We start from the raw sequence: 24,540 nt of genomic DNA on the forward strand, positions 1-24,540 counted from the left end.
CACTATTATTTGGGTACCGTATTATTATATAAGAGCTTGGTCGCCTTATAACACTATTATTTGGGTACTGTACTATTATATAAGAGCTTAGTCGCCTTATAACACTAATATTTGGGTACTGTATAGTGCTGCCAAATGATTACTATTTGTTACCTTTAATAACACAATGTGGGGGCACCCACTCATAATTTGCCCAGGGACCACCACAAATCCCGCTCTGATGCTACAACTGATCTTTCCATTTTCTGTCCCCTCCCCCAATGGAAATACTGACTAGCTGCCTATAGCGTCTGTGCCGCCCAATTCAGATCTGTATCAGGACAATATAAAATATGCCCAGAACTCGGCAATTATCACATTAGAAGGTGTCCTATAACCTCGTGTTTGGCTTCATTCCTCCTCTCATCTCCCCGGAGGGGCACACTCCGCTCCCCATTAATTAGCTGCTCCTCCAGACGGTGACGGGGGCTCGTTGGTGTTTCTTCTTCTATTCAGGCACCAATTTGTGCACAATAGTCACTTAAACATGGGACTGCGCTGTGCCCTGCCAACTGTGCCACCCTAGAAAGACGACATCTGCTCCAAGGGGGGATGGTTAGAATGAAAATGGGCAAAAATAATACTAACAATATAATACGGTCAATCATGGCTCTATATTATTATTACTCTCCATGGAGGTTGTCGTTGACTAATTTTTTGGAGCCACCAGTATGAAGGTGAATAGAGGGCTCTTGTTAGGAAAACTTGGCTGCTTTCTTCCAAACACAGCGCCACCCCTATCTGCAGGTTGCATGTGGTATTGCAATTTAGTGCCATTAATTTCAATGGAGCTGAACTGTAATACCAGATATGGACAGGTGTGGCGCTGTTTCCAAAAGATAGTAGCCATGTTTTTCTACAACCCCTTTAACAATCAGATTTAAGTTTGTAGCAAAGCAAAATAAAAAACGATTTTTATCACATTTTTTAGCTACTCAACAAATACTGTCCGGTCTACTGACTTATAGGGGTCACTCTGGTCACCCTCTGTACCATTGTGACACTTCATGTAATCACAAGGCTCAATTCTTCGAAGTTTTAATTAAAAGGGCAGAACACAGTCAAAAATCTACCGCCCTCCTACATCTTAACACAGCCCAAAACCTTCCCTTTACTCCATTCAGACAATCCAGGAGGGGGCGGTATTTCGGCCACATGATGCTGTGATGTGCCGACCAATCGAGGCTTGCGCAACACTTTTACATAGGAGACTGGTCGACGACCGATGAAGTTACGGCACTGACATGGCCACGTGACTGCTGGAGGAAAAAGTGCAGAGGATTACCCGAGTGACTCGCTCTGAGTCAGTAGACCACACAGTACTAGAAAATTGAAGATTTTAAGTAAAAGACCTGTCTCCTGCCATGATTATGTAAACTGGTGTAAATGCCGCTGTTCTCTTGATTCCGGCGATGTTTTTCTTTTGTTCCTGCGCCTCTCCGTTCCTGAGATATGGCCTCCTCTTTGCTGTCTATAAATCTTGTCTATTTAGCCAAGTGGGTGTCATCCTTCGAGAACACACCCACAAAGAAAAGTTTAGGACCACGCCCATGCTTAAAAGACTAGATCTATACACAAGGAAGAGGTGGTGTCACGGGTGTATCAGAGGTGACAGACAGTCGCCCTGCAGTGGGTTGCAGGAGATCTCTACGTTTGGCATTACAGACATCTTGTTAGATGAGAGGCTGTCTCTAGGACCTAGCGGCTACCTCCCTCTGGTAATTAGCTCCCTGGCCTGGGTGTATATATACCTGGTGTGTCTGAGAGGGAGTATCCTGCTATGTGCATTTCTACTTGTGAAGGCTTAGCAAGAGCAATACTTCGTCCTCTCAGGAGCTTGAGGGCAAGTTCGCATTTGTTTGGAGTTGTCTAAAGCTAAGCAATCCCCCCATTTGTCTACCCTTGTTGTCTATAGAGTTTAGTGGAGATCGACTAGTGCTCATCTCCTCCTATCCCTAGCCGTAGCCATATGCCAGGGAAAGACAGGGCGAAGCACGCGTGCGGTGATTGCTGAAGAGGCAATATAGGGATGGTAGGTGACACTAGACCAGACTAGGAGGTCTCCACTTCCCCCTTTCCCTAGTGTCTGGGCTCCCTTTCCCTCTGTGTTGCACTAAGTCTTTCCCACACCTTGCGTGACAGGTGGTCCTATCTATGGAACGGAGAGGCGCAGGAGGAAAAGAAAAGCATCTCTGGATTCAGGAGAACAGCGACATTTATACCAGGCAAAATCTAATATATAAAGCTGAATGTGTGTGTGTGTGTGTGTATATGTATGTATGTGTGTATGTCCGGGATTGGCATCTGCACCGTCACAGCTACAGCCACAAAATTTTGCACAGTCACACGTCTGGACCCCGAGAGCGTCATAGGCTATGTTGTGAGGCGAAATTTTAACCCCACGCGTTCCAATTCACCAAATAATTTTGCCCCTATCTACATAATGGGGAAAAAGTGAAAGTAAAAGTGTTGGAGGCAAATTGACAGCTGCCACATGTGAACAAGGGAGAATTAAAGAATGAGAGCGATGGCGCCAAAGAGTATATACCGTACAGCTGCTAAGGTGGGGCCCCGACATGGGATACTCATACTCACCACACACGGGGATATGAACACACACACAAAATGCGCCACACACTACCACGTGCTTGAACACATATACCACCCTCAGTACACACAAAACTCATCTCACAAAGATTTATCAGGCTGCCAATAGCAACCAATCACAGCTCAGCTTCTATTTTGCTACAGTTAATTAATCTGAGCTGTGATTGGTTAATATAGGCAACAAAGGACATTCTCAGTATAACAAAGCTTGTGTAAGGTAATAAGATGTCAGTTAGGGTGTGTTGGTGGAAAGGCTGATATCAGTCACATTACTTCTATGTGAGAGGATATAGAAACTGCCAGTTACAGACTATTTTTACCACAATAATGCCTCATAAGAAAAGGAATTTCATGGCACGAATGTCAGCTGATGCGAAAAGAAAAGCTGCATTACGGGCCAATGAAAAATGTGAAGACCGAGAAACAAGGCTGACACACATGAGAACAGCAGCTGCTTCCTCAAGAGCCAATGAACTTTCTGAGCAGAGAGAAGCGAGGCTTGCAGACATGAAAAGAAGAGCTGCTTCCTCAAGGGCCAATAAACTTTCTGAGGAGAGGGAAGTGAAGCTTGCAGACATGAAAACAAGAGCTGCTTCCTCAAGGGCCAATGAACTTTCTGAGCAGAGGGAAGCTAGGCTTGCAGACATGAAAACAAGAGCTGCTTCCTCAAGGGCCAATGAACTTTCTGAAGAGAGGGAAGCGAGGCTTGCAGACATGAAAACAAGAGCTGCTTCCTCAAGGGCTAATGAACTTTCTGAAGAGAGGGAAGCGAGGCTTGCAGACAAGAGAACAAGAACTGCTTTCTCAAGAGCCAATGAACTTTCTATCTGTTTTGTGGTTTTTGTGTGGAGAATACATTTTTGTTAACACATTCTATTTTGCTAACAGCAGTTATTAACCCGGGCGAAGCCGGGTAGTACAGATAGTAATTATATATTTTTGATGAGTGACAGGTCCTCTTTAAATTCAGATGTAGTGATGCTCTGTTACATCTCAGACCTCAAAGAAATGACCCAACTTGAGTTTCTCATCAGGATGATCCATTTGGGAACCCTTCTGCCTCCCAGACTGGATTCACTTTAATGGAGCTGAGCTGCAATACCAGACACAACCTGTGGACAAGGGTGGCACTATTTTCAAAAGAAAGTAGCCAAGTTTTTTTTCCAATTCCCTATAACACTCTGTACCCCGGTTCATTGCCTGAAGTTTATATGTTTATAACGAGGCAATGAATATATTTGTGGATAAAGCAGCTGCCAGTCTTGTAAAACTTTCCAGTTCCAGAGATGGACGGGATAGGGGGGGCGCCATACGGTCCCGAATAAAAAGCGATGGAGAGTGCAGGCTTAGTGTATGACCCACGGAGCAGAAAAAAATCAGTCTCTGCATTCCTGTAGCTTGGAAACCATGTGCTCGCCTTTCAGCCCTGCGCTCACCAGTGACAGTACCAATTTGAATAAGAATCACTCCATTTAGGATCAGGGCGGGAGGGAGGGAGCGCTGCCCATCAGTCCTGCTCGCTCACTGCACTATTGCTTGTTTGTTTTCACATTGCTAGTGTTCTCACGCTGTAAGTTGGTATAACACCCCCCCATGCATCATTGGGGGGCTGGACCCTCTCCCACAGATAAGACACAGAATTTGGCTTCTTTAAATTTGTGGCGAGTTGTAGTCTTTAGCATCAAGTTGTAGAAGAGACGAGTGTCCGTGACGTCAACTTCAAGGTAACCGACTTTATCTAGAAGTAGAAGTTATAATGAAAGATGAGAAAACTGCGGAGGGTCTGGAAGTGAGGACGAAGAAATCAGCAAGACTGGTCAAGACTCCTTGAAGATGTCTAGAACTTATCAAAGGGGAAGCACCAAAAATAATAAGGGGCAGCAGAATTACCTAGATAGAGGATGGATGGATAGATAAAGAGATGGATGGATAGCTAGATAGATAGATAGAGGGATAGATAGATAGATAGATAGATAGATAGATAGATAGATAGATAGATAGATAGATAGATAGATAGATAGATAGATGGATAGAGGGATAGATAGATAGATAGATAGATAGATAGATAGATAGATAGATAGATAGATAGATAGATAGATAGATAGATAGATAGAGGGATAGATAGAGGGATAGATAGATAGATAGATAGATAGATAGATAGATAGATAGATAGATAGATGGATGGATAGAGGGATAGATAGATAGATAGATAGATAGATAGATAGATAGATAGATAGAGGGATAGATAGATAGATAATAGATAGATGGATGGATAGATAAAGGGATAGATAGATGGATAGATAGAGAGATGGATAGATAGATAAAGAGATAGATAGATACCTAATGATGGATAACATTGTATTTTGTATTTTTTTTTTTTTATTGTTAATCCATCTCATATCAAAATATATAAATTTTTTACATAGATTTTACTTTCCTTTTATATACAACTTATTATTTTTGTTACTAAGTAATTATTTAATTATATTTCTGTTTTATATATTTTCACATCTAATGAACATTCCTGTGAGAATTTCTAGGTGGTGATAATATACAGTAATATAATATATTAGGATGTTTTTCCGACTAATTAGTCTTCTTTGGCTCAGATATAGAGATATCTGTGTGGTTTTGTATAATTTTATGTTGCTAAAATTAGCGATAAATATTTGTTTTTGCTGAGATGAAAAACATTTTGGGATTTCAGCAAAACAGCGAGTACATATATAGGTCGTCTATCAATGTTTGGTCCTTATAGATTAAAGTGAGCCGTGAATGGAAATATTTGCCACAGTGTTTATATTTTTCACTTTTCGGTTGTCTTAGGGACCACGCATGGAGTGGCTCGAGTCCTAAATTTCCCCATCAGGCTCTCTTAACCTAAGATGATGAAATCTTAAGAATCAGCTTGGGGCCAGAAATAAAACTGATGAAAATAAGTTTCCCAAATGAGAAAATAAAAAGAAAAAAAAATTAGTAAAGTAAAACGTTTCAAAAATTTAAAAAGAAAAAATGTAAAAAATTGGGAAAGTAAAAAAGGTTTAAAAGTCCAAAAACTTGGGAAAGTAAAATGTTTAAATAACAGAAAAAAAAACAGGAAAAGTAAAATGTTTAAAAAAAATCCAAAAATTATAAAAGTAAAAAGTTTCAAACAATGGGAAAGTAAAAAAGTTTAAAAAAAAAATCCCAAGAATTGGGAAAGCAAAATGTTTAAAAACTAAAAAAAATAAAAGGAAAATTAAAATGTTTTTAAAAAATCCAAAAATTCTGAAAGTAAAAAGTTACAAAAATTTTAAAAGTAAAAAGTTTCAAACAATGGGAAAGTAAAAAAAAAAGTTTTAAAAATCCAAAAATTGGCAAAGTACAGAAATTGGGAAACTAAAAAGTTTAAAAATCCAAAAATTAGGAAAGTAAAAAGTTTTATAAATCCAAAAATTGGGAAAGTAAAATGTTTTAAAAAAAATTCAAAACTTGTGTTAAAGTAAAAGAATATCTAAAATACTAAAACCAAAATGTTTGTATATGATTTTGAGAAAAGTGACACTTCTGATCCTGGCAGATAGATGGATGATATATTAACCCTTAATTTACCATGTGGTGCAGTGCAGACCTTATTACATTAGAAGTCATTTCGGGAATGACAAGTCAGTAAGTCTGGCCTCTCTGGACCACAAGACCATAAATTTCTCTTAGAAAAAAAATGATCACTGTGTGATGAGTTTTTGAGTTGCCCATGACCTGCTGGGAGGGAGGATCCCGACAATGAGGGGCAGGGACCGCTTTCTGCGTGTGTGGCAAAGTCATTCATTCACCCCGTGTTTGATGGCTTCACTCCGCAGAGTGCTTAGCATGATATTTCATAGCCCTTCCATGCTGTCTGTTTTGGCCCTGGGGATTTATGAGCAGATTTTCTTTTATCTGGGATGGGGGGCTGCACTGATTTGCATTATAGTGGGCATTACTGAGCAAACTTGGGGGGCTTTTGTTGGTAAAAAAAAAAAAAGTCCCAAGATTAGTGCCCTCTTAACTGTACTCGATACTTTATCTCTACTTCAACGGAACTATAGTAAAAAGTGAACTAACTTTGATTTCGAAATTTCAAACAATGTGTCTCCATGGTAACTGACTACAAACTGCTCCTGCGTAGTCAGATCCTGCAGTAATTTGTTACCCTCTTCCATCTGCCTTCTCCTTTACTGTCTGAAGGTTATTAACAATAACAGGAGGCAGAAGAGAGAGGAGTAACACGTGACTCGGCTTGTAGTCTGTAATCCTAGAGAAACATTGGTCTGCACAAGAGCTGTATACACAAAACGGTAGGTTTTTAATTCACACTGTTTGCAAAGTTGCTTTATTGTGGCAGTGATAGCAACCAAAGGGTGGGGGGGATTGGCCTAAACACTGTGGAAAAAACATGGAGGCGAGGAAGAAGTCTTCGAAAGTTAATCGACACCTTTCTTAATAGTAGTGTTAGCAGCCATATTGGTTGTCAGACAGTGTTCTCGGAGGCACATAGAAGTATATTTTATATTTCTGCGCTTCTCTATACCATTTCAACATTGTTTTTTTTTTTTCCAGGTGGAATTCACTAGACTTTGGAAGTAAATCGCGACACATCAACTTGCAGATGACGCACTGGAGAAAAAAATGGCGTCAGAGATTCGTGTCTCTCTTGATTTTGGGTAAGCCTCCTGTTTTCTGACTCTGAAGCATCTGTTCTTGGAGCTGTGCTGTTCCCCTGTTACTCTTCCTGGAAAGGAATGAATAAATTGAAATGTGGAAGTTACTATTCCATGAGTCAGTGGAACGTGTCCCTATACGTTTGAACAATTACAATTAATTTTTTGGTCAATATGCTGTTCTTGTGCGCAATGGACCATACACGGACCGATGTTCATCAATGTGGAAGTGCACGAGCTGCTCATGGACTCAGTCACATCTACAATCTACGGATATGATTGGTGTTACGGGTCCGGGTGGTGGAACGTCTGTGCTTCTGTGCAAAGAGGAACCAGAGGGGCGTGACTAAGTACCTACTCGGCCTGACTAAGGTCGCACGGCGGCTCAATCGACTCCGTGAACCAGGGAGGTACCGAGCAGGGGGACCAGGTGCAACTCTGGGACCGACCTTGTGTGAGAATAGGTGATTCCCATGGATCAGATGGCAGGAACTGACCGGTACAGCGGATGAGCACGGCAGGGAGGCTGACGGGTGGTCCGGGTAGATAAGCAGGCTGGTTCGGCAGATAGCCAGATGGGTGCACTGGGTAGGCGAGCTGATGGGTACGACGGGTAACTGGCTGGTGCTTCCAGGTAAACAGGCTGGAGGGCACGGCAGGTAACTGGCAGGTGCTTCCAGGTAAGCAGGCTCGCAGACAGAACTATAGACAGACTGGCGGGCTTGAGTGTAGACAGACTGGCGAGCAGGACTGACAGGCAGACTGGCGGGCAGGACTGACAGGCAGCGGGACCTGAGGGCTGAAGCAAGTGTTAGCACACAGAACAACAACCTTGCACAGGCGCCTCCATTTTGGAGGAGGTGCCTAATATAGGAGAAGTCCTCCGACCATTGGCCGGGGACTCTTTGGGAGGGAGGGAGCGCACGCGCGCACCCTAAGCACAGTGCCAAGGAAGCTGCGCGCGGTGCGCGCCACAGCATCAGGGGAGCGGAAGGACGCTGGACCTGGACCGCGGCGGTGAGGGGGGCGGCGTCTCTGCCCGGCAGGAGGCAGAGACGGCGATGCTACAGTACCCCCCCCCCTTTACGCCCCCTCTTCTTTAGGCTGCAAGAGATTTTTTAAGAAGATGAGTGGCATGAATGTTCTCCCTGGGTTCCCAAGACCTTTCCTCAGGGCCAAACCACTTCCAATCCACAAGAAAGAAAATCTTTCCTCTTACCCTCTTGGTGGCCAAAATGTTTTCTACCTCAAAGACGTCCTCAGCAGAGACTGGAGCTGGAGCGGTACCTGGATCGTCAGAGAAAGAATTAAGGACAACAGGTTTGAGGAGGGATACATGAAAGGAGTTGGGAATCCGTAAGGTAACCGGGAGTTTCAGCTTGTAAGCCACGGGATTGATTTGTTTCAGAACCTCGAACGGGCCGATGAACCGCGGACCCAACTTATAGGAAGGTATCTTAAGACAAACATATTTGGAGGAAAGTCAGACCCTGTCTCCCGGACGGAATTGAGGCGGATCCAGGCGTCTCTTATCAGCATGTCTCTTCATCCGCTCGGAGGACTGAAGAAGTGCAGCTCTAGTGTCTTCCCAAATAGCTGAAAATTCGCTGACCAGAGACTCTGCGGCAGGATTGTCCACTGAAGAGGAGACAGGAAATGGAATCAGGGGGTGTTGACTGTAGACCACCAAGAACGGGGATTTGGAAGAGGACTCGCTTTCATGGTTACTATAGGAGAACTCGGCCCAGGGCAGGAGCTCAACCCAATCATTACACTGTGTGCCGAATTATTAGGCAAATGAGTATTTTGATCACATGATACTTTTTCTACATGTTGTCCTACTCCAAGCTGCATAGGCTTGAGAGCCAACTACCAATTAAGTAAATCTGGTGATGTGCATCTCTGTAATGAGGAGGGGTGTTGACTAATGACATCAACACCCTATATAAGGTGTGCTTAATTATTAGGCAACTTCCTTTCCTTTGGCAAAATGGGTCAGAAGAGAGATTTGACGGGCTCTGAAAAGTCCAAAATTGTGAGATGTCTTGCAGAGGGATGCAGCAGTCTTGAAATGTCCAAACTTTTGAAGCGTGATCACCGAACAATCAAGCGTTTCATGGCAAATAGCCAATAAGGTCGCAGGAAGCGTGTTGGCCAAAAAAGGCGCAAAATAACTGCCCATGAATTGAGGAAAATCAAACATGAAGCTGCCAAGATGCCATTCACCACCAGTTTTGCCATATTTCAGGGCTGCAACTTTACTGAAGTATCACAAAGCACAAGGTGTGCGATACTCAGGGACATGGCCAAGGTAAGGAAGGCTGAAAAACGACCACCTTTGAACAAGAAGCATAAGATAAAACGTCAAGAATGGGCCAAAAAATATCTTAAGACTGATTTTTCAAAGGTTTTATGGACTGATTAAATGAGAGTGACTCTTGATGGGCCAGATGGATGGGCCAGAGGCTAGATCAGTAAAGGGCAGAGAGCTCCACTCTGACTCAGACGCCAGCAAGGTGGAGGTGGGGTACTGGGATGGGCTGGTATCATCAAAGATGAACTTGTGGGACCTTTTCGGGTTTAGGATGGAGTGAAGGTCAACTCCCAGACCTACTGCCAGTTTCTGGAAGACAACGTCTTCAAGCAGTGGTACAGGAAGAAGTCGGTATCGTTCAAGAAAAACATGATTTTCATGCAGGACAATGCTCCATCACATGCATCCAACTACTCCACAGCGTGGCTGGCCAGTAAAGGTCTAGAAGAAGAAAAAATAATGACATGGCCCCCTTGTTCACCTGATCTAAACCCCATAGAGAACCTGTGGTCCATCATAAAATGTGAGATCTACAGGGAGGGAAAACAGTACACCTCTCGGAACAGTGTCTGGGAGGCTGTGGTGGCTGCTGCATGCAATGTTGATCGAAAACAGAACAAGCAACTGACAGAATCTATGGATGGAAGGCTGTTGAGTGTCATCATAAAGAAAGGTGGCTATATTGATCACTAATTTTTTGGTTTTTGCATGTCAGAAATGTTTATTTCTAAATTTTGTGCACTGATATTGGTTTATCTGGTGAAAATAAACAAGTGAGATGGGATTATATTTGGTTTTTATTAAGTTGCCTAATAATTCTGCACAGTAATTGTTACCTGCTCAAACAGATATCCTCCTAAGATAGCCAAATCTAAAAAAAAACACTCCAACTTCCAAAAATATTAAGCTTGGATATTTATGAGTCTTTTGGGTTGATTGAGAACATAGTTGTTGATCAATAATAAAAATAATCCTCTAAAATGCAACTTGCCTAATAATTCTGCACACAGTGTATGGTGAGCGTTGACAAAGTGCCGAAGAAAGCTGGTAAGAACCTGGTTGATACGTTCCACTTGACAATTGGACTGAGGATGATAAGCAGAGGAGAAATCCAAGGAGACATCCAGCAGTTTAGACGTAGCTCTCCAGAAGCGCAAAGTGAACTGAACCCCGCGATCAGACACAATGTGGAGGGGTAGGCCGTAGAGACGAAAAATGTGACGAATGAAGTCCTTAGCCAGCTCAGATGCAGACGGAAGACCAGGCAGAGGGATGAAGTGGGCCATTTTAGAAAAGCGGTCAGCGACCACCCAAATAACAGTACAACCGGCAGAAACAGGGAGATCCATAATGAAGTCCATTGCAAGGTGTTGCCATGGAGCGGAAGGCACGGGAAGAGGAAGAAGACGGCTGGACAGGCACAGGAGGAACAAGTCGCGACGAAGTCTGCAACATCCTTGAGCAGGGAAGGCCACCAGTAATGTCGGGCGATGAGCAAAAAGGTCCTCCTCTGGCCAGCATGACCGGCTAGTTTAGATGAATGGCCCCAGAGTAGAACCTTCTTGCGATCCGGAACCGCTACAAAGGTCTTACCGGGTGGAAGGTGACACAGGTCAAACAGAGCCACAGTCATTACTTTGGAGGGGTCGATAATATGTAGAGGTTCCTCCTCTTGGTGGGAAGACAGGAATGAGTGGGATAGGGTGTCAGCTTTAATGTTCTTGTCTGCCGGGCGGTAATGCAGAGTGAAGCAGAATCGGGCAAAGAAAAGAGACCACCTGGCCTGGCGCGGATTTAATCTTTGGGCGTTCTGCAAATAAGCGATGTTTTTGTTGTCAGTGTAGATGACCACCGGGTGCAGAGCCCCTTCCAGCAAGTAGCGCCACTCCTCCAGCTCTAATTTGATGGCCAGCAGCTCACGATCTCCTATGGAGTAATTGCGCTCAGACGAGGAGAAGAGCTTGGAGAAGAAGCCGCAGGTGACCATTCTCCCGGACGGGGACTTCTGGGTGGGTACCGCTCCGGCTCCTGAGGAGGATACATCAACCTCCAGGAAGAACTGCTTGTTGCAATCCGGACGGTGCAGCACAGGGGCGGAGGAGAAGGCTTGTTTTAGGGAGACGAAGGCCTCCTCCGCTTCAGAAGTCCATTCCCTGGGATTTGCTCCTTTACAGATGAGCGCGGAGATGGGAGCAATCCGGGAAGAGAAGTGAGGAATGAAGAGGCGGTAATAATTTGCAAAGCCCAGGAAACGCTGAATTGCCTTCAACCCCTCCGGTCAGGGACACTTTAAGACGGCAGAGACCTTCTCGGGATCCATCCGCAGACCAGTCTCGGAGATAATATAGCCCAGGAACGGTAGAGAGGACTGCTCAAAGAGACATTTCTCGAATTTAGCGTATAGGCGATTCTGCCGGAGCCTTAGCAGAACCTGACGAACATCCCTCCGGTGTGAGGGCAGATCCGGAGAGAAGACCAAGATATCGTCCAGGTACACCATCATGCAAGAATACAGGAGATCACGGAAGATGTCGTTAACCAGCTCCTGGAGGACGGCTGGAGCATTACAGAGACCAAAAGGGCATTACGCGGTATTCGTAGTGACCGTCCCGGGTGTTGAATGCCGTCTTTCACTCGTCTCCCTGGTGGATCCGGACCAAATTGTACGCCCTACGAAGATTGAGCTTGGTGAAGATCTTCGCGCCTTTGAGGCGGTCAAACAGCTCCGAGATGAGAGGCATGGGGTACTTATTTTTGATGGTAATCTGGTTAATGCCCCTGTAATCGATATAGGGATATAGAGAGCTGTCTTTCTTCTTGACGAAGAAGAATCCTGCTCCAGCCGGAGAGGTGGATTTCTGGATAAATCCCCTAGCAAGATTCTCCTCAATATACTCAGACATGGCCCGCGCCTCAGCCAGCGACAAGGGGTAGATACACCCGCGGGGAGGAGAAGCTTCAGGTACCAGGTTGATGGGGCAGTCATACGGCCTATGAGGTGGTAGTGTCTCTGCTTCCTTCTTGTCGAAGACTTCCGCATAGAACCAGTAGGGTGCCGGCAGACCAGGTAGATTAGCCGGAGTAGACGGGGGTCGAGCAGGACGAACAGGAAACAGACAGGACTCATGGCAATCCTGACCCCAACGGAGCACTTCACCAGATCTCCAATTCAGGACGGGCTCATGTCTTTATAACCAGGGTAGACCAAGCAAGAGGGGGTGAGAGAGACCGGACAGCACATGAAAGGAGAACTTCTCCAATTGCAGCATTCCCACCTAAAGGGTTACAGGCTCTGTGACAAGCAAGATGGTTTCAGGAAGAAGCCTCCCATCCACGGAGGCCACCGCCAACGGTTCAGCCAGATGTACGGTAGGAATCTGGTAACGCTCCACAACTGCCTGTTGAACGAGATTCCCAGCAGCTCCGGAATCCAGATGGGCAATCTCGATGAAGCGGGTCTCACCACTGGAAATAGAAACAGACAGAGTCAAGGACGGACAGGATTTACTCTTGCCTAGGACGACCTCTCCGAGCGGTCCTAGACACTGGAGTTTCCCGGCTTCACCGGGCAGGAACGGATCAGATGCTCTTTACCGCCACAATAGAAGCAACTCCCCTCGGCTCAGCGCGTCTCCTGGCGAGACTTGACCATCTTGGTTTGGTCAATTTGCATGGGCTCAGGCGAGCGTGCCCGGGGAATTGCTGGTTGAGAGGCAGGCTTTTGGAATACGGGAGCGAGACGCAGAAATCTTCTCTCCCTGGTAGTCTCCTTAGCACGTTCCAGGAAACGGATGTCAATCCGGGTAGCTAATGACACCAGGTCGTCCAGGGTGGAAGAGATGTCACGTCCGGCTAGCTCATCCTTAATCCGACCGAAAAGACCGTCCCAGAAGGTGGACACCAGGGCCTCATTGTTCCAGGCAAGCTCAGACGCGAGGGTTCGGAAACGTATGGCAATCTGGCCCATGGAGAGACTCCCTTGGCGGAGATGGAGAAGTGAGGAGGCAGTAGAAGATTTACATCCGGGCTCATCGAATACCTTCCGGAAGGCAGCGGGGAAAGCCAGAAGATCGGACACCAGGGGATCCCCTCTCTCCCACAGAGGGTTTAGCCATGCCAATGCCTCCCCGGTGAGGTGAGACATGATGAACGCCACCTTGGCCCGGTCAGAGAGGAACTGATGTGCCAGGAGTTCAAAGTGCAGCGTGCACTGATTTAAGAAGCCCCAAAATAAGACGGTGTCACCACCGAAACGTGGAGGCGCAGAGAGCCGGTGTCCAGAGCCGAGTGCCATAGTGTCAGTAGGTTGAGATGCCACCTGAGCGGGTGCCGCTCGGCTAGAGACGGACACAGGCGGGGTGGACAGCGTGTCCAGGTGAGAGTTGACAGTCCACAGATAGGACAGGATAGTCTCCTGTTGGGATCTCTGACGTGAGACCTCCTGGTACAGGTCAGAGAGCGAAGGAGCCTGGGGGCCACCGGGTTCCATGGCCTGTGCAAACTGTTACGGGTCCGGGTGGTGGAACCTCTGTGCTTCGGTGCAAGGAGGGACCAGAGGGGTGTGACTAAGTACCTACTCGGCCTGACCAAGGTCGCACGGCGGCTCAATCGACTTCGTGAACCAGGGAGGGACCGAGCAGCGGGACCAGGTGCCACTCTGGGACCGACCTTGTGTGAGAGCAGGTGACTCCCACAGCTCAGATGGCAGGAACTGACCGGTACAGCGGATGAGCATGGCAGGGAGGCTGACGGGTGGTCCGGGTAGATAAGCAGGCTGGTTCAGCAGATAGCCAGACGGGTGCTCCGGGTAGGCGAGCTGGCGGGCACGACAGGTAACTGGCAGGTGCTCCAGGTAAGCAGGCTGGTGGGCACGGCAGGTAACTGGCATGTGCTTCCAGGTAAGCAGGCTGGCGGGCAGAACTATAGACAGGCTGGCGGGCTGGAGTGTAGACAGACTGGCGAGCAGGACAGACAGGCAGACTGGCGGGCAGGACTGACAGGCAGCGGGACATGAGGGCTGAAGCAAGTGTTAGCACACAGAACAACAACCTTGCATAGGCACCTCCATTTTGGAGGAGGTGCCTAATATAGGAGAAATCCTCCAGCCATTGGCCGGGGACTCTTTAGGACGGCACGCGCGGCCCCTTTAAGAGGGAGGGAGCCGCGCCCTAAGCACAGTGCCCGGGAAGCTGTGCGTGGTGCGCGCCACAGCAGCAGGGGAGCGGGAGGACGCCGGACCTGGACCGCGGCGGTGAGGGGGGCTGCGTCTCTGCTTGGCAGGAGGCAGAGACGCCGATGCTACAATTAGTCTCAGAATGGCAGCGTTCATTTATCTGAACACAGCCTTATTCACAATTTCCAGGAGGAGTAACAGAGGAATATAAAACAAATATAGGTACAGTGGTCGGTGACATGAAAAAATAACAATGGTATCATTTTTCCAGAAATAGCGCCACTCCTATCTATGGGCAGCACCTGATATTGCAGCTCAGATAGAAGTAATTGAGCAGCAATACCCGGCACAGACAGTGGACAAGAGAAAGCAGGTTGTCACGCCGATAATTCGTACGCTCTTTCAGCGGCGTTATACACGCTGCGTTTGCCGCTCTGCTCCTCTCCATGTCAGACCATGGCTCTGAGCTGCCTCTTGCAGCAATCCCATCACTGCTTCATTCCCCTGTTGATGGAGAGTCTCCACCTGGCTATAGGGAGGCACGGCCAGACTCTGCAGTCTGGAATTTAACCCACTGTGTCCTGCCGAGTTTTGCTTCCCTGGCCTATCCCCTGCCAGCAGGGGATATATTAGGCAGTTCCTCCCTACACACCTTGCCTGAACTTAGGTTCCTAGTTTCAGTCCGTCTCTAGAAATCTGTCAAGGCGCATGTTAGTTTTGACTCTCCTGTTATCGACCTGGCTTGTTTACGCGTTTTAAACCTTTGCTGCCCACCCTGACCTTGGACCATCTGACCATGTCTCTGTCTTCACCCCCTGTGCTTCGCATTTTTGCCTTGACCCTTTGGTCAGCTGCTGCAGGTCCGGGGACTGTCCTGGAGTGGCACCTGGTGACTACCCTAATGGCCCAAACCTATCCTCACCATCAGAGACACTAATGAAGACCAGGTAGTCATATAGTTACGCCCCTGTAGGGTAAGCCTTGCCAGTGGCACAGTGGGTCCATACCCATCACTGTCACGTAGTTCCCTTCTTCTGATTCCTTTAAGAAATGCAGCCCATATCTTCTTCTCTCACTGCAGCTTATGATCAGGTTCGGTTTCCATCGCTTTCACCAAGGTGATTGACTTCTAAAGCTCAGCACAGATGGGGTTAAAGGCATAGCCGGGAAATCAGAAAGCGAGCTGTACTGTAAGCTTTGGAGCATGCAATATGGGTCTTGTGATTCCTGTAAAATGCAGTGGATAGAAAAAGACTGAAGGCTTGCTTGCTCGCTTCATCACTCACTTCTCTGCTCGCTTCATCACTCACTGCTCTGCTCGCTTCATCACTCACTTCTCTGCATGCTTCATCACTCACCTCTCTGCTCGCTTCATCACTCACTTCTCTGCTCGCTTCATCACAAGCTTTTCTGCTCGCTTCTCTGCTTGCGTCATCGCTCCCTTCTCTGCTCGCTTCTCTGCTCACTTCTCTCTTCGCTACATCGCTCGTTTCTCTGCTTGCTTTCTATTCCCTTCTCTGCTCGCTTAATTGCTCGCTTTTCTGCTTGCTTCTCTTCTCACTACTCTGTTCGCTTCATCATTCGCTTCTCTGTTCACTTCCCTGCTTGCTTCATAGCTTGCTTCTCTTCTCGCTTCTCTGTTCACTTCATTGCTTTCTTTATCGCTCGCTTCTCTGCTTCCTTCTCTGCTCACTTATCTCTTTGCTTCATCGCTCACTTCTCTATTCACTTCTTTGCTCGCTTCTCTGCTCACTACTCTGCTCGCTTCTCTGCCCGCTTTATTGCTCGCTTCTCTGCTGGCTTCATCACTTGCTTTTCTCACTTCTCAGCTTGTTTCATCACTCGCCACTCTGCTCGCTTTGTCACATACAGCCACTAAGCAGACCCTTGTACCTCCATAGTTACATACTACAACCAAGCCTTACACCCAGGGTTACTCTCCTCTACCGTCATATGTGACTGCAGGATCAGACAATACAGAGTTTTGTAGTTTGGAAGCATAGCAACACATAGGTCTGCATAGGAGCTGTATACACAAAACTGTAGGGCATTTCCGGTGACTACCTCTTGAAGCTCATCAAGAGAATGCCAAGAGTGTGCAAAGCAGTCATCAAAGCAAAAGGTGGCTACTTTGAAGAACCTAGAATATAAGACATATTTTCAGTTGTTTCACACTTTTTTGTTAAGTATATAATTCCACATGTGTTAATTCATAGTTTTGTTGCCTTCAGTGTGAATGTACAATTTTCAAAGTCATGAAAATACAGAAAAATCTTTAAATGAGAAGGTGTGTCCAAACTTTTGGTCTGTTCTGTATATATATATATATATATATATATATATATATATATATATATATATACACAAAGTATGTCATGTGACCATTGCTATAACTCTGTAGACTGAGTAGTGACTGTCAGTGCCAGCTGGCACACAGGAATATTTGACGCTTCTTAGGCACCCTGTAGCCTTGGAAACCTGATTGTCTCCATAGTTTCTGATGCTGCCGCGGAATGTCACATATGCAGAACTTATCCGTCAAATCTCTACAAATAAAGTGGCTCGAATAAGAGATTCTTCAGGGTCATTTGCTCGAGTTGCCAACCATTGTGGGTACTGAGAGGGGTGAAATTGGCTATGAATATCAGATCTCTGGAGTCATTGATCCATGCTTTATACTTACGCTGCTCTCTCCTTATAACGTTTCATTATGTGTGTTGCATTGATCGCATCTTATGCACTGATCACAGCCAAATCTGCCTCTGAAATTCTGCTATCTGCTACAGTTCTGACCAGCACAGTGCAAACACTACATCTCCCACATGCTCTTCTCAGACACTGACCCAGGGAGATCGTGGGTGGACTGAACATTTTCTTAGCACCTGAGGTAATAGGGTCAAGTGGGTAAAGTGGCCCTTACCACCTGTGGAGAAGTTTTTATTTTTACTTTGTTTAAAAACTTTAATTTAAAGGAACTGCTTACATCTTTACAGTGAGCTCCCCCTAGTGGTGGCTGGAGGCAGCCATTATTTTATCATCTAGTGGGAAGTAGTCAATGCATAGACCTGATATATGAAAAATATAAGGTGTAGGGTCCAGGGGCCATATACGTCTGCAATGTATTATTGCCCCTAATATTTCTAAGCAGCATCTCTCTGAGGAATGCATGGCGAGGGGCAAACACCATGGCTCATTTTATAAGCCCCCCAACACCACGAGCAGCTACTGTGTGTAATCGGGGAGACGTCTCAAGCTCGTCCCATTCACTCTTATACCTACAAGACGGAGGACTGGTGCAGGATGGGGATATTTTCTATGACTGTACTCAGAATGAGGACTGAGGGTGGTCCGAGCGCGCCAATAAATAATAGTGCTAGACCCCATAACATCCACCATAGTTGTCCTACACTACAGCCTATAGTATAGTACAATTATGAGATACAAAGGGGGGCATAGTTTATGTAAACCCCACCCAAAAGTGATCACTTCTGATTCCTCGCCAGGTTGGAGTTTTCCAGAGAGGGACCGTGATTTACAGTACTGTGCAAAAGTTTTAGGCTGGTGTGAAAAAATACTGCAAGGTAGGAAGCTTCCAAAACTAGAAGTGTTATTAGTTTATTATCTAAATCCCATCAGTATTTGGTGACCGCCCTTCGCCTCCATCAGTTCTTTTAGGTCACTTGTACTTGCACAGTTTTTGAAAGAACTTGACAAATTGCTCCAAACATCTTGGAGACCTGACCCCAGATCTTCTGTGTATGAGGCTTCTGTGGATCCTTCTGTCTCTTCATGTGATCCCAGACAGACTGGATGATGTGAGATCAGGGCTCTGTGGGGGCCAGATCATCACTTCCAGGACTCCTCGTTCTTAATGATATTAGCTGGTTGTTTCGGTGTCACTGTTCTGCTGCAATAAATTTGGAGCCAATCAGACGCCTCCCTGGTGGAATTATATGATGGATAAGAATCTGCCTGGATTTTTCTGTTTTATAGGACACCATTAATCCTGTCCAAATACTCAACTCCATTTACTGAAATGCTGCCCCAAACTTGCAGGACCCGCCACCTGCTTCACTGTTCCTTCAGACCCTTATTATTGTGCCACTTTCCAGCCCTTTGGTTACAAACTGTTTCTGTTACAGCAAAATATTTCACATTTTAACTCATCAGTCCGGAGCCAATGCTGACATTTTTCTACACCCCGGCTCATATATTCCTGTCCATAATTGAGTGACTTGGCCTTGTTTCCATGTTGTTTTTTGGCCATAATTCTTCCAGGAATATCACTTCTGGCCAAGCTTCTCCGAACAGTAAATGGGTGTAGCTAAGTCTCACTGGTTGTTGCAAGTTCTAAACTGATGGCACTGCTGGACATCTTCTGCTTTTGAAGGGAAGTAAGCATGACGTGTCCTTCATCTGTTGCACTAAGTTTTGTTGGCTGACCACCTGTGTCCATGGTGCTCAGTGTTTCCCCATTTCTTGGGGCTTCCTCCAAAGAGCTTGAGAAGCAAATATTGAAACCCCAATCTGAATTGAAATCTTTGTCTTGGAGACACCTTGCTGATACAGTATAACTACCTTGTATCTTGTTGCTGTGCTCAGTCTTGCCGTGACATTTGGTATGATACTGTCTTCCACAACCTCACCTTTGTAGCAGAGTTTGGCTATTTCTCACCCAGTTTTCAGCCTCCTACACAGCTGTTTCTGCTTCAGTTAGTAATTGTGCTTCAACTTACAGATGAATATAATGATCATTACCACATGTTTGGTAATATTAGCTACTCATACACCTGACTATGTGCAAGTGACAAGTGTACCTATGTCATGCTAGGTATGGGAAGGACCGAGCGTACGACGATGGGAAGAGGGGGGAACCCTAAATAGGTTCCTCACCTATCGCCGAGCAGGATACCTAATCCCTGACTGACCCTAGAGCTAGGCCCTATATAGGGAGGGGGAGGGGTGAGCACTAGTCAGCCCCACTGCAACTAAAGACAAACAAGGTAAACAGAAAAGGGGATACACTTAGCTTTGAGAAGACACCAGAAAGATCACGACTAATATCCACAAAGGAATTCCAAGAGGAAACTAGAACTCCAGGCCTGAACAGAGGAATATACTGCTATCACCAGCGATTCTCTGCAGAGATTGAGTGTTACTTAAAGGTCCAGCAAGGGTGTGTTAATTAGCAGCAGAAAGTGGAGCTCACGGCTGGGTCCTAGAGAGGGAAGGATGGTGAAAGGATCAAGAAGGTGTCTGCAAGGCCAAGCGCAGTGACATTCTACAGCCGGATCCAGAATGACTGTCTGTCACACCCGACACACCTGTGACAACCTAGAAGAATTGATGCTGTTTTTGAGGACCAAATATTGATCTGATTTACATTTCTCTTTTGTTTGTTCTCTTTGCATTTTGGTATTTGATAAAAATAAACTTTTATAATTTTTATTTCTTAAAGCATTCTTACTTTGCAACATTTAGACCCCAGCTGCCTAAAACTTTTGCACAGTCCTGTATATGTTTATTTTCCGCCAGCAGTAATGTGTGTAAGTATAGAAAAGTGATCGCTGCTGATCGCTTACTGATTGATGATTTCCTGGGCGGGGCTGAGGGTGGGGCTTAAATATCCCTATTCATAGTTATAGTGTATCGCTAGCAGTGCACTTCCTATATTTGGGAATTCCTTTCTTTTATGTTTTCCTCCGATCCTACAGAAGTTGACCACCATCGCCCGCTGCTCCGGGATATATATGGTGGCCTGTAAGTATTGATAGCGGAACACCACCGGGTCCAGCCACAACCAGGGTTCTGTCCTACAGATGAGGTCCATGATGTGTAAGCGATTAACCCCTGAATGACAGTAAACCTTCTTTGTCACATGGGCCCCGTAGCTCTTCTCGGGGCTCGTATTTGCTGCCGCTCCTAGTACTAGGTAATGTTTAGCTCGGCCAACGTAAGCTCTTAACATTCTTCCCATTCCACGGCCGTGATTAACACTTTTCTAAAAAGGTAAGAACATATAAAGATTAACCCCTGAAATGTACCGTCCACGGTCCTGGATGCAGCCTGGCATTCTTTAAGGCCCTTTATGCCCCTGTATCTACATGTGGTAGCAATGACCAGTGGAGCTCACAAGGTCTACGGGTGGCACAGGACTGAACGCTGACGTAAGATTAGGTCTGAGGAGCGAGAAGAATAGGGCAGCGGCGATGTGGCGAGGGGCTTCTGTGCAGCACAATGCAGAGTCAGTCAGATGAACTGATGCGGCCGGGACATTCGATTAACATGGAATTACCCTCCGCATATCTTCTGCTCAGTCTAGCGGACATAGTAACGGTTCATGTACAGGGCTTATAGCCTATGGAAACGGCGGAAGCGCTGAAACGGGCAACCTGTGAATGACAAAAAAGAAGTTTATTCCCCCGAGGGTACTCCCAGAATCCTAACAGGCCCCAACTCTATTCCCAAAAATAACATCATTTTATGATATCTCTTTAGTGAGTGGAGCTGTGATTTTTACACATAGGATGCAGCCAACACCAGGAGGAGCTCACTACATACAGATTTACACATCCACCACTAGGGGGAGCTCACTACATACAGATTTACACATCCACCACTAGGGGGAGCTCACTACATACAGATTTATACAGCCACCACTAGAGGGAGCTCACTACATACAGATTTATACAGCCACCACTAGAGGGAGCTCACTACATACAGATTTACACATCCACCACTAGGGGAAGCTCACTACATACAGATTTATACTGCCACCACTAGAGGGAGCTCACTACATACAGATTTATACATCCACCACTAAGGGGAGGTCACTGCATACAGATTAATACTGCCACCACTAGGGGGAGCTCACTGCATACAGATTTATACAGTCAACACTAGAGGGAGCTCACTATATACAGATTTATACAGCCACCACTAGGGGGAGCTCACTACATACAGATTTATACAGTCACCACTAGGGGGAGCTCACTGCATACAGATTTATACAGTCACCACTGGAGGCAGCTCAGTGCATACAGATTTATACAGCCACCACTAGAGGGAGCTCACTACATACAGATTTATACAGCCACCACTAGAGGGAGCTCACTGCATACAGATTTATACAGACACCACTAAGGGGAGGTCACTGCATACAGATTAATACAGCCACCACTAGGGGGAGCTCACTGCATACAGATTTATACAGACACCACTAAGGGGAGGTCACTGCATACAGATTAATACAGCCACCACTAGGGGGAGATCACTACATGCAGATTTATACAGTCACCACTAGAGGGAGCTCACTGCATACAGATTTATACAGTCACCACTAGGGGGAGCTCACTGCATACAGATTTATACAGACACCACTAAGGGGAGGTCACTGCATACAGATTAATACAGCCACCACTAGGGGGAGATCACTACATGCAGATTTATACAGTCACCACTAGAGGGAGCTCACTGCATACAGATTTATACAGTCACCACTGGAGGCAGCTCAGTGCATACAGATTTATACAGCCACCACTAGAGGGAGCTCACTACATACAGATTTATACAGCCACCACTAGAGGCAGCTCACTGCATACAGATTTATACAGCCACCACTGGGGTAGATCACCGCATGATTTATACAGCCACCACTAGAGGGAGCTCACTGCATACAGATTTATACAGTCACCACTGGAGGCAGCTCAGTGCATACAGATTTATACAGTCACCACTGGGGTAGATCACCGCATGATTTATACAGCCATCACTAGGGGAAGCTCACTACATACAGATTTATACAGCCACCACTAGAGGCAGCTCACTGCATACAGATTTATACAGCCACCACTGGGGTAGATCACCGCATGATTTATACAGCCACCACTAGGGGGAGCACATTGCATATGATTTATACAGCTAGAATTAACTTGATGTAGAAGGATGTATGCAGTTAGCTCCACCTAGTGGTGGACGAAGGTGAACACTATAGGGTAATTTTATTAGAGATTGTACAGGATTTAGATATTAATGACTTTTAGGCAGTGTAAGCCAATAGACCCAAACATACTAGGGCTGCCCTCACTTTTTAGAAACAATCCTGACAATTTCTTACCGTCCTGAGCCAAAAAGGGGCGGTGTTGTCCTGACTGCGCAGCATGTATAAGCAGCGTGACCTTACATGACCGGATTATTGTGAGAGGTGAATAAAGGACAATAACCGGAGAAGCAGAACTGGTTCTGTATAGTCAGGAAGCCAGCAGAATAATAATGGAAGGAAAGACAAGTCCATGTGATGTCACAAGTCCATGTGATTTACTAAAAAAAATAAATTTAAAATCTCCTATTTTATGCATATAAAAGCCAAGAAAAAAAATATGCGCATACACCATGTTTTAAGTAAATAGTAATAGTACATGTAAAGAACATGGCGTATTTAGTTAACACTATTTTGAACAAAAAAAAGCGTAAAAGCCATCCCATCGTGACAAGGTGCCGCCATCAGGACGGTCCAGTCCTGTCTAGCATTAAATCGTTACCTTATGTCAGCCGACCTCAACGTAGATAAGGGCAGATCAGGACGGGGCCCTGACTGTTCAGACACTTGCCCCCATGAGTTCACCTTGTCGTGGTCGGATGGCTTTTACGCTTTTTTGATCAAAGTAGTGATATCTATGTACCAGTGATGTACCGTCAATGGCAGCAGACCACGCTGTTGCTATGGGGCTTGTAAGTCAGGGGGCCAGGTGTACCTTCCCCACATTGTGCTTTCAACTGTTTTAGCATTCTGGATTCTGATACAGTTGAGAACAATAATGGGAGAGGGAGCCGTCAGCTGGAGTTCCCTTTCCCATCGTCCCCCCTCTGCGTCTGAGCTTTGTGCGCGATAACATCACTACAGCATGAGGATCAGAAGACCGGAGCAGCGGGGGAATGGGGAGAGGTGAGTATTTGTTTGTTTTGTTTATTTTTGTATGTATTGAGCACATATGGGGCCTATTATTCTGTATGGAGGACTATATGGGGCCTATTATACTGTATGGAGGACTATGTGGGGCCATTATTCTGTATGGAGGACTATATGGGGCCCATTATACTGTATGGATGACTATATGGGGCCATTATACGGTATGGAGGACTATATGGGGTCCATTATACTGTATGGAGGACTATATGGGGTCCATTATACTGTATGGAGGACTATGTGGGGCCATTATACTGTATGGATGACTATATGGGGACATTATACTGTATGGAGGACTATATGGGGTCCATTATACTGTATGGAGGGCTATATGGGGTCCATTATACTGTATGGATGACTATATGGGGTCCATTATACTGTATGGAGGACTATATGGGGTCCATTATACTGTATGGAGGACTATATGGGGTCCATTATACTGTATGGAGGGCTATATGGGGTCCATTATACTGTATGGAGGACTATATGGGGTCCATTATTCTGTATGGAGGACTATGTGGGGCTATTATACTGTATGGAGGACTATGTGGGGCCCATTATACTGTATGGAGGACTATATGGGGTCCATTATACTGTATGGAGGACTATATGGGGTCCATTATACTGTATGGAGGGCTATATGGGGTCCATTATACTGTATGGAGGATTATATGGGGTCCATTATTCTGTATGGAGGACTATGTGGGGCTATTATACTGTATGGAGGACTATGTGGGGCCATTATACTGTATGTAGGATTATA

General features: G+C 45.8%; 1 protein-coding gene across 4 annotated transcripts in view; it reads left to right on the forward strand.

Annotated features, from left to right (window-relative positions):
• The window catches only part of LOC141157491 (laminin subunit beta-1-like), an 81,082-nt gene that overhangs the window by 13,226 nt on the left and 43,316 nt on the right, over positions 1–24,540 (forward strand). For 3 of the 4 annotated variants that reach the window (XM_073644853.1, XM_073644852.1, XM_073644855.1), the window contains one exon: positions 7,225–7,328. In XM_073644853.1, the coding sequence (XP_073500954.1) occupies positions 7,225–7,328 (104 nt within the window). Of the gene's footprint in view, positions 1–4,222; positions 4,371–7,224; positions 7,329–24,540 lie in introns of those variants that run through there. The other variant, XM_073644854.1, reaches the window with a different exon arrangement.

This window comes from Phyllobates terribilis, unplaced genomic scaffold (genome assembly GCF_046119375.1).
Source record: "Phyllobates terribilis strain yellow unplaced genomic scaffold, ASM4611937v1 Scaffold_8__6_contigs__length_399053987, whole genome shotgun sequence".
NCBI classification, from domain to species: Eukaryota; Metazoa; Chordata; class Amphibia; order Anura; family Dendrobatidae; genus Phyllobates; species Phyllobates terribilis.